Consider the following 11,572-nt stretch of genomic DNA (forward strand, 5'->3'; position numbering starts at 1 on the left):
GCAAACACATGTAAATATTTCTTCAGGAAGTAAAAATAAAGCTTTGGGTTCCATCACGAGATAGTTACGAGAAAGTGGGTTAAGTGAATCAGTCAGTAATGTTTTGCATTCTTTCACAAGAAGATGGAGAGAATAATGTGGCAAAGGCAACTGTGATTTCATCTTATTCCCCTTCTTCCTGTTGGATTTTGTTTGTATTTGCAGCTGCGTAAGAACACATTTGGTTCTAATCCACAAAAGATGAAGATAACATCTTACCATAATTTGTGGCGTCTTGATCAATGGCCACATGTAGGATTTAGTTAAGAGTGACTAGACTCTTTTCTTTAAACTTACACTCTTCTTGGGAGGGGAGCTAAATCAGTTCAATCAAGACAATGATGAGTTGAATCAGGAGGTTATTCCTCTTGTTGGAACAGCAGCCTTTAATCACTGTGGCCCACCAGGTCCAAGACTGAATAGGGTTGGAATTGCCAGGGTTGAGATTATTACAGTTTTTTATGCAGTGATCATGTTGACCTTTTTCACACTCACACTAACTGATCTGCACCTGCACTAATTCCTGTTTAAAAATAGTGAGGTGTGAATATGGTGGTGAAAAATGTTTGGTACTGATGACATTTTGTTTCATTTTAGGAGTAACCCTTATCCAAGTCGGTGAAACAATAGGTCACACACAAGCCAGTGTTGGTATGATTACTTTAACCAGACAAGACTCATAGCGAAAGGTTCCCAGAGATACTGAAGACTTCACTGCTGACCCAGCACCAGCTGCAACTACGTGTAATTCCAGCACCAAGGGATCCAAGGCCTGCTCTGTGGGTACCTCAGCCAAACCTGCTTGACACTACGAAGGCCCAGTTCTGCATCGGGTACCTGAAAGCATATCACCCTTCTGTTCCTCATACTGTCTGTGAAGGTGAAATGAACTGGCTTTTTTCAGACCCAAGAATGCATTTCATCCCAGCAGATATCTATGGACAGTACTTTGCCTATATCATAACGGAGTGGGGGATATTTAAGGTCAGTGGAATGACTGAAGTCTGACAGAAGTCCAAACAAAGCACAAACAAAATTGTCTTGTATTTCTACTCAATATGATATCCATCATGGTATTGGAGATGCCGTAGAAAATCACTTTCATGTCTGAACTGAGGCTGTATGTCTCCAGCACTTTAAACAGAATTATAATGATCACCTGATGTTACTTCAGCATAGGTAGTTATAATGGAGCAACTGAAAGGCAAATATCATATACATATAAAATGTAAAAGCAATACTTGTTTAAGTCAATAATTCTCTGAAAGCCACCTTTATAAAATTCTCAGGAGACTTGATATGTTATACTCTTCTACCTTTTATTTAGTCAGTTATCTTGGTGGTGATCTGCACACATGGCTGCTGGGTTCTGTAGTTTTGTTTCTTAGTAATGTTGAAAATGATGTGTTTTTGTTTTTGTGGCTGTTGTTGTTTTTCTTTTTTGTTGCATTGTGGGACCTGCAGTGCTCTACAGCTATTTGACAGTGCTTTTATGTATGTTTCCAGATAATGGAGATGTCCTGAAGTGTCCAGTATGAATGGGCTGCTTTGTATCCATCATTAGGTCTTGTACACATTCATGAGAGATGTTTGATTTTTATAAATCTCAGGGTGCAGTGACTCTACAGCACTTTATGTTGAATTATATCCCTTACCTCACTGAAAAACAGAAATCCTTCATATGCTTTATGCTGGTATGCACAAGCTACTTGCATGAATTTGCTGTGCATGGGAATTAAAAACTGTTGGTGAAAAATATCACAGTCTGAAGCTGATTTATGTATTTTTCTATTGGGTCGGTCAGAGCATGACAAAGTATACTGCTCTGTTGCAGAGGTTTACTGATTAATTACAAGTGAACCCAGTTAAACCAACCGTTGGAGTCATCTTACTATGCCTTTCACTATGCTCCTATTGAGTAATTATCTTTTTATGTATCAATGTAAAAACTTGAAAATACTCTTGAAAAAACTTGCATAAATGTAATGAATACCATTAATTTATTACAAATTTACACTAGTAAACATAATCATTTTATACTGCTCCTTTATTGTGTATAACCATAAATCGTTAACGTTTCATAAAATAGGCCTGCTGCATTAAAACAGTAAGAAAATGATAATAAAACCTAATAGGGTTTGATTTTTCTTGAAACTTGCAGAAGGTGCAAGCAATATCCAATTATCCATGTTCAGAGGGTTTTATTCTCATAGTGGAAATGTAATTACCACAGTCCACAGCATACTTTCTCCAAATGAAAGGTAGTAGACAGTGTTTTTGAATGAAACCGGCAGTGTCAAATAGATGAGGTGAAGGGTGTCAGTCTCAACATAATGCCACTACTTTCACTTACACTCTATTAGAAGGCTTATTTGACCAATGAAACCTACAAGAGCAGTTCAAGGAGTGTTTTCACGAACACCAATATAAGTATCATTGAAACTTTATGGGAAATTCTGGAAAATAGGGTGTGGAATAGACATCCACCTTCTTTATCTCTCAAAGAACTGGAGGCTTTCCATCTTGACGAATGGTCCAATATCCCATTAGAAACAGTTTAACACTGAAAAAAATGTGCAAAAAATTGTTAGGCATTACTGTTCCTACATTCAACGTTTCTCCATCTGGTTCTGGGAACCCACTGTGTGAGCTGGTTTCTTCCTGCAGTACTCCCTTAACTACGTTTGATTTAGATATTAATTGGATACTGATGGACACTGAATATGTGGTCACAACAAATATATGCTGAGTTCTTTGGTCCTTAAACACAACATAATATTCTAACTACACTAAACATGTTAATGTTGATGCCTAAATTCCACACAACATTTACCTTGTGTATATATGGATATTCATTTCACAGCTTACACTGCAGGAGGTGCATGAGTTCCATCACCATAGGGATGAGGAACTATTTTATTAGTGTAATTATTCAGAATTTTTGTGGTTCCAATGAGACCTTGTTGTCTTCAACATAATTTATTTCAAGTATAGAATGTCTGCCTGAGAGCCAGGAATGTTGAATTGAATGCACTGTCACGACTCAAGATGCATTTGCTCTCTGTTCAATATTAATCCCTATATTTTATTAAAATTCAATTCAATAATGAGCAGAGGCAGCCGAGTCATTAATCACCTGGAAAGCAGAAATGTGGGAAAAGACTGCTCTCCAATGTTAAGATCAGAGAGATGAGAGAACTGTGAGAGCCTTTTTTACATGCTGAGAGACACTGGGTGTGACTTTCACTTCTGTCCAACCCTATGGAGTCTCAAAGGTTTTTTTCAGTCCTCATACCAGTCCTCATACCAGAATATGCATTGAAACTCATGACACAAAACTGACAATTGAAAGTACTTAATGTGCTGTCTTTCAGTAGATCAATGGTATCAACAAAATTACATCTGTTCATCTCAGGTTTTCTCACTTGATATCATAGTAATAATGTGGATCTTACCTTTCTTTTCATATTTATTACTCCATTATAGCTGTGGAAATGGCATAATCGGTCAGACTGCAAGGCATCTTATTTGCTATCATACTGGACTTATACAATTTCTCCTGTCTCATCAACCATTCTTAAGGGAAGTTTATTCTGGATTCTGGCAGATTTGCATTTTTAAAATAAGATGTTTCTGCTTACAAAAGAGCTGTGGTATGCACAAGTAAGTCAATAATAAAAAAAAATGTAGAACGTAACCTTCAAGATTGTGTAATCAGTATTATAATGTCACATGCAATACATAAGATGAGGAAACAAAAAGAGTCATGTTTCTAATATTTAAATTAATTTTTTTGCTAATGTGCAGAGTACATAAGTAGCCTTGCGTTTCAGACTTGGAGAGGCAGGATCTTCCAGTTTTCCAGCTCACTCACTTACTTACTGTAGTGATGTGAGGAGGGGAGCTGATCTGGTTCAGTGAAGGCAAACAGAATCTGAAGGTTAAGTGTGCAGATGGAACAAAAGCGTGCAGGCACTGTGGCACTCCACCTGCCTAGTAAGCATGAAGAGATCTGTAGTAACTTCTGCCTTTGAAGAAATCCCCACATCTTGAAACCACGTAACTTACTGTATTCAAACGAATAACACCTCGAGAGCAAGATGATATTTCATGTTTTTCTTTACCTTTACAAATTGTTAGCATGTTTACTTAAGAAATTATGTGGCTGCAGGTTGCAGTTCAATTTTTAAAAATCCAAAACAACACACGGGGTAGGTATGCAAAGTTTTTCTCGCTGTAGCAAAATTTTAAGAATTTAATAAAAGTTGTATTTGAATATTGGATATGTGTTTATTTTATCATCTGTCCCTTTAATATTTTGTTATCTATGTGGCTGCCCTCAAACATCACTTTTAACCCGTATGATAAACAATGAATGTCAACCTTGGGTCATCGTTAGTGTTTCCAAACAAAACCCTCAACATAAATGCATTCTTCTAAATCAAAGTTGTGTATCTCTCACTATTCAGTTAATATTAAGACTTAATAGTTGCTAGATTAACAAAGAGAAACTCCAGTTCTCTGTCTAATTAATTCATTAAATCTTAATTTTCCATTTTCATATGTGAGTGCGGCTCATGCAATTGCACGGTGAACCCTAATTAAATAAGTCTTATGACACATATTTTCTCTTGATGATGTAGCATAATTTTCATAATTACAAGAGAATTCCCATCATTGATGAAAAACGACAATATTATCCTGTTTTATCTCCTACTTTTCATGTTACGAACTATCTCTTTACATTACTTGTAAAGACAGTTACAATGTAAATGAAATTCCTTTGTCAGTTATTGCAATTTATGTTCAGTCTTAATTACTGACCCTGTTTCCATTAAATAAATTTCAAGGAGTGGCATATAATGATGTCACAACATTAGAAAACCTTTGCCACAGAAACTACCAAAAAAGTAAGTTCAGTGTACATCTATTACATTGTTTACTCTCCTGTGGATACTGTGCATAGACTGATATACTCTCTAAATTCAAGGTCCTCTTCAGAGCTTCTATTGCCCATGTTTCAAAATATACAGATTGTCCCACAAACCTGTTCACATTTGATGGAATGGACGTGTTCATTCTATTTTCTGCCTCTAGTAAGTGTAATCTACTTCCTCTTTCATTGCTCAGATCTCCCTGGTCTCAGGTTAGCACACATAAAGCTACCTTCCAGGTACCTACTGATAACTCCTTTTGCTGCCACTGTGTCTTTTATCATAAAGATATTAGCTTCAGAAAAGAACCTGCTCTCATGTAGGTTGAACATTCCATTCGAGCCAAATTTTTTTAAATGACATTTCTATTCTCAGCAGACCTAAATATAGCTTATTTTGAGCAATGGAATGATCGTTCAGCACGACCAGTACCTGAGCTGGCTTTAAATAGATTCAATTTGAGATCTAATTTAGTACTCTAGTAACATGCATAATTCAAATGCAAAAATCATAACAGACATCCCAGCTTAAAATTCAGGCAGAACGTGGCAGCAACTGAACAGATGCAGGAGTGTAAAATTGAGGGTAATTGCTCTAAGACAGACAGGATCACTCACGCATGACAGAATTAGTGCCTTTATCAGACCTTTGCTGAACAACCTTTCATTTCAAATTCTGCTTTGTTCATAGCAGTTCAGCCCTGTTAATTCAGTGCTGGGATTCAGGTTAGAGTGTGCTATTTTCACAGATCTGTTCTTGGCATTTTGGGGGTGACACTAGTATACATGCAGGAAAAAGACACAGCACTTATACATAGGATATTTAGAGATAATTTTACATCAGCCCTATTCCAGTTAAAATAAAATATTCCAGTAATGTTGTGATGAGGCTACACTCTGATTCTGCAAAATTATTCTATTTATGTATGTGTGTGTGTCAGTGTGTGAGACAATGCAACATTGTGCTATTTCTGTTATACAAAATTCACCCAGTTTTGCAATTTAAAAATTGTGCCCACAATGCACATACATATTATGACAGTTTATTCAGTTTATTACGAAGTTCAGACACACACTGTTAAAAGATAATTCTTGTTTATTCTCTTTGTTTTGCAGCATGCCTACAGCATTTGATACACTGTATATATTTCCTTCAGTCAGTGTTAGGTCTTATAGACAAAAGCCATGTTCGAGCCAAAGACAACCCAAAAACGAAACAGAAGAACCAACTAAAGCATACACATAATTATGAAAGAGAAATGAAAAGCAAGGCAACAGATAACTTAGTTTCAATCTCTTTCTGTGTGTGAACAAGCCACAGGGCCAACCCAAGCCTTTATGGGACCCTAAGCAGAATTTGATTTGGGGGGCCCCCCACCGCCTCAGTGCCGCCAATACTTTTGACTATTGTCAATGCTTGATCATTCACACACCTACTGTAAATCTAACACACCCATTATCAATTTGCAAAATGCAGTTAACGTCCGTTACAGTGCGCATGCGCATGAACGTGACACCAGCTCTGACAGAGGCAGCAGGAATTGATTAAACCAGTAGTATTAGCTGGCCAGCCTGTTAACATAATATTGTGTTTTTGTATGATTACCATTGACACAATATAATATATCACAAAAAAATTCAAACTCTCTTGTTTGACATTTCAAGCACTCTTGGGGGCCCTCTGGTGGTCATGGCAGCCCTAAGCAGGGGCTTAGTTCACTTATGCTTCAGGCCGGCCCTGACAAGTCAAGCAAGAAAACGTCTTGCTTGAGCAGCGTCCAAATAGGAGTGCCTACACTAGGCTCAAGGCTGTATTGTTGTATAAGAGTTCTGTAATGACAGTGTTTTTGCCATTTAACTGAATTAATCAGTTGACAAATCAGTTACTGCCACTAATAATACGAAATTCTCAATCTTTGCTTTCATTGTTGTCTTATGATTTATTGATCCCAGTGAGGGATTATGTCTGAATTTCTCTGCAGTACAGTGGTAATTATTCATATAAAATGAAAGCATTTTTATTGCAGCAGAGCAAAAAAGGGACTTCGTGTGTATCATTTGTGGAGCTGTGAAATGAATGCAGTCAAACTAAAGACAGTATTCTGTTTGAATGACAGGTATTTCAGGCACTTCAGATTCTCCAAGGCCCTTGGCTACATTGTGCTTTATTGGTAGTCATTGTGGTTCATGCACTATAAAACAATTTTGATTATTTTATGAATTTATGAGGATGTTTCAGCAAGACAAGGGAAGAGAGTGGGCCTCCTTCAGTACATTAAAATACAATGTTTTAAAGGGCTTTAATATCCCCACTTACACACCAGCCTTTTTTCTATTTACAAGTTCTTTTCTTGTGTAAATACATCAGCTTAACCCTTTTGCATGTAAATTCTAAAATATTTCCAACTTCCCCCCAGCATGACTTATTTGTTTGTGTACGCCTTCTGTTCTAGAATTTGGTTATGACTGCTCGTTCAACCTTATTTTGTTATAAGTAAGCTATATTATTTTGTTTGCGATACTTTCTAATGTTAAATCACTGTTTCCTCAAAGCTAATTTTAGCTAGAAATTTTCCAATTTGGGAGTCAGAACTGTCTTATGGCTGCTTATGTTGCAACTTATGTAAATCTGCATTGAAAAATAAATAATCATCTTGCATTTATGGAACGTTTTTATGTGAAAAAGCAGTGGGGTTTAGAACAACTATTGCTTTGTTACATCACTTGTAAATAGCTGTTTTAAGCAAGTGTTGTAATCACACCATTTTGACCGTATACTGTAACGACCGCTCTAGAATGATCTCACCTGTTTGACCGTATGTGCGAAAGGGTTAAGCGTCTTTTTGTTTAATGGTGCTGAACACTAAAAAGTATTTTATAATGAATTTTTCCCCACATTGTTTTTCTTCCACATTCTCTTTTGTGTGTATGTGTGGGTCGTGTAATGAGTGTGTGTGTGTGTGTGTGCGTGTGTGTGTGTGTGTACTCTGTCTTTTTCACAGTAACAGATTGAACAGGATCATTTTAAGTTAAAGGAAGTTTTGAACTGACATTTGTGCCATGCTATTTCAGACTGTATTAGCTATGAATCCATTAACAGACTGACACCTGAAATTATCAGAGACTTATGTCATTACTCCTATTATTACTCTTGCATTATTTATTTTATTTACATTATTTACTTTATTTCCAGAAATAATAGTTGAAATTATGTCTGTTTATAACACCCAGGTTTATATATTCAGATAGTCTTATATTAATGGACAGGGGTTTGCTTGCAGATGTAACCAGTTCCTGACTGTCAGTCTATTCACTCTATATATATTACCATATGGTCTGAATGCATCAAGCTGTTTGGAACACATCCAATCGCAGTTGCACAGCTGCAATAAGACTATAAATTAAATAAAGCCTTTTTTTAGTTTGTGAGGATAACACGTGAACAGAGGTATGACGCAAGGCATTATGCAAACAGAAAGCCATTAGCAGATGATGGTGAAAATATGCTGAGCTTCTTTAAAAAAGAAAAACCTGAGTTTCATATCCCAAAATGATTCTCTGTGTTGTCATCATGAGGAGTCTAAAGCAGGGCTCAGGGATCACTGTGCAGCCCTGAAAAGTGAACTGAGTATGCAGAGTTATTAGCTAATATGATGCATGATTTATGTTATTCTTTGTTCTCACTGGCCATATTCAAGCAAACTGAGACCATGCCACATAGTCTAAGGCCCTAAGCCATTGATAATGGTCCCTTTCATTTGTGCTCAGTTTCTGCAAGTACACCTGATTCCACATCCTGGCAGTGTCTGGTAAACTGCACCTTCACTGTCCGTATTTACATTTGCAGCTGGTAGCTAGAAACTGGATATGAAGCTATCATTCTGCACGCACATTGTTGGCTTGCACTTTTTTTTGGTACACCTCACAAATTCTCGTTTATTTTATTTAATTCGGCAATCATACATGCTTGGCATTCAAATGCAGTTCCACAATAATATGAAACATTAATATTAAAATAGTTTGAGTATACTCCCTTACAGCATTTAACATTAAGTTGTTAGCTAGCTGGAAACACCAGTATACATAAAATGGTGCAGAAAGAGAAGTGAACAAAAGACTGTGTGTCTTTTGTTCACTTCTCTGTCCGTATACTATTTTATATAATGGGTCTCGCTGTAAACGGATATTGCCAAGGCTATTCTTTGCTGAACCATTTATTTATGAGAGGTGTGTGCAAACGAAAAACATACTGTTTCTCATTACATATAAAATATAAATAAAGCATGCATATTTCTGCCAGGCCAGGTCTGGCCATGTCAAGTGTCATATTGGAAAGTGAGCCAGCAGAAACAGGGTTAGGTGAACTTCAAGGTAATGGAGGTGCAAGTGAAAACCACAGCCATATCCAGGTGTAACTAAATCTGGGGTAATGTCAACATGCTCTTATTGAAGTTATGTGGTGCAAATGTAATACCAAAGAACGCTAGTACCAAAGCAACAGACAAAACTTTAAGGTCAGTTTTCCCCTTTAAATAAAGGCAGGTTTTCTGGTTGACTGCTTGAGTTCAACCATTGTGTCTTTGCTGTATTCCCATTACATGTTTTGAAGAGATATAATCCACACTCTCTGATTTTGACTGCTCTGAGCCAAAATGCTACAATAATACAGATAATCTGGAGAATGCGCTTATTCTGAATTTGTCTTTGATCTACTCAATTTAGCATATGTGCTCAGAAAATGCAAATTTCTTACTACCATTTTACATATACATATATAACCATGTTATTGCAAGTGCTGTGCCACTTGATTAATGCTAGCCTTCTGGTATTGTACAGTCTAAAAGCCAACAATGAAGTTAAAACAGTTCAATTCCATTGTTGCAATGTATGCTGCTTTTAGTGGGCTGAAATGCTAGCCTTTGATCACAATTCAGTTCTCTATGCCTCCTCTAGAGAGATGGGTCCAACAGCAGTAGTTTCCCCTCAACAGCTGAAACACTACATACACTTTCTAAAATAAGAAACAGTCTATCCATAATGATTCGACTACTTTGCCTAATACCTTTCACATTATGTTAACCTAATATCCTTCACATTATTCTCAAGAGAAGGAAATACCTCTCACTGAATTTACTGTGACACGCAGGTACTGTGTAGCTTTCAAGTTAATGTGAATCTCTTCTTTGATGCTAAATTTCAAAACAGCTTTTACCATACAAAACTGCTTTCTGCCACACTCATGCCTTTGATGGACAGCAAAGGATTTTGAATGCAGTATTCTCATTTTAATATGATCCTTCAATGCACTACATATACTGTCCTTTCATCCTTTAAAAGGATTTCACAAACACCAGCCAGGCACTTCCTTCGCTAACATTTTAGATTCTATATTTCAGAGCTCCACAGTTGTATCCTGAGCCTTCAATCTTACAGCCCTGCTGTGTGATCATGTGATCATACCCACAGAAAGATATCACTCTACCATTCATATGATGCCATCCTACAGCTGTCACAAGACATGACTCAACTGTTTGAGTGATGTCATACCACAGTGCTGACATCATCCCCCTCATCCTGCTTCTTCTGCTTACTGGGGAGGGACTTCAGGTACTCTAAGTGCCTGCGAGCGTCCTCTTGGTTCTGACGCACATAGTACACCACGTAGGAGATGACCATTGTGAACCAGCCGAACATGGTGACCAGCATGGCGTAGTCAGTAGTGCGCTTGGGTAGGTTACAGAGGTCAGCGTCGATGGTGAGGAAGGGCCGGCCCTCTTGGTCCTGGAGCTCTGAGCTCTTGCACAGAACCCGGCTGGCAGACTCGTGGTTGTACGTCATGCCCTTCAGCACCTGCTGCAGTGTGCAGTCACAATGCCAGGGGTTGTTGCCCATGTTGACCCGGGCTTTCAGCAGGGCAAAGACATTCTTATGCACAGTGCTGATCTTGTTGTGGGAGAGGTCCAGCGTAAGCAGGGTGCTCTCCACGCCCCTGAAGGCATTCTCACCCAGTGTTCTGATGGCGTTGTGGGACAAGTTCAGCTCTCGCAGCATGCGCAGCTCCTTGAACACCTGGTCTGGGATGGTGGTGACCTGATTGTGGTCGAGCCGGAGGAGAGAGGTGTCTGGAGGCAGGTCCAGCGGAATCTCTTTCAGGTGGGCATTGCTGCAGGTGACATTGAGGCCATTGCCGTGCAGACAGGTACAACCTTTGGGGCACATGCTGGCAGGGTGAAAGCACAGGGCCATGAGGACAAGGCTCTGGAGCAGCAGACACATGGGGAGAGAACGGGTCAGCCACAGGTCCAGTACAGTCATACTGGCATGTCAGCATAATCCCAGCAGCACTGGTCTCGAGTCCCACCCGAGACAGCCCCTGCATTCACTCACAACCCATGCTGTGATATGCTCTTCCGCTCAGATGATCTCATTGCAAGAGTATGTCGACCCCGCCTGGAATACAGCAAAGGATACCATTACTACACATCACAAACACATCATTGCCCCTTTTGCTGAATGCCAGCCATGTTATAACCAGTGACCGACTGCATGAGATTATGGATTAACACTGGGACCTTTTTTAGGACCTCTTAGCGTTCACTG

The 11,572-nt window shown here is 38.5% G+C and overlaps 1 protein-coding gene across 1 annotated transcript; it reads right to left on the reverse strand.

Moving 5' to 3' along the window:
• Positions 1–10,513: 10,513 nt before the first annotated feature.
• Positions 10,514–11,287, reverse strand: LOC118785243 (leucine-rich repeat-containing protein 3B-like). The gene has a single exon (XM_036539848.1). The coding sequence runs from the start codon at positions 11,285–11,287 to the stop codon at positions 10,514–10,516; it is 774 nt and encodes a 257-aa protein (XP_036395741.1).
• Positions 11,288–11,572: the final 285 nt, after the last annotated feature.

This window comes from Megalops cyprinoides, chromosome 10 (genome assembly GCF_013368585.1).
Source record: "Megalops cyprinoides isolate fMegCyp1 chromosome 10, fMegCyp1.pri, whole genome shotgun sequence".
NCBI lineage: Eukaryota > Metazoa > Chordata > Actinopteri > Elopiformes > Megalopidae > Megalops > Megalops cyprinoides.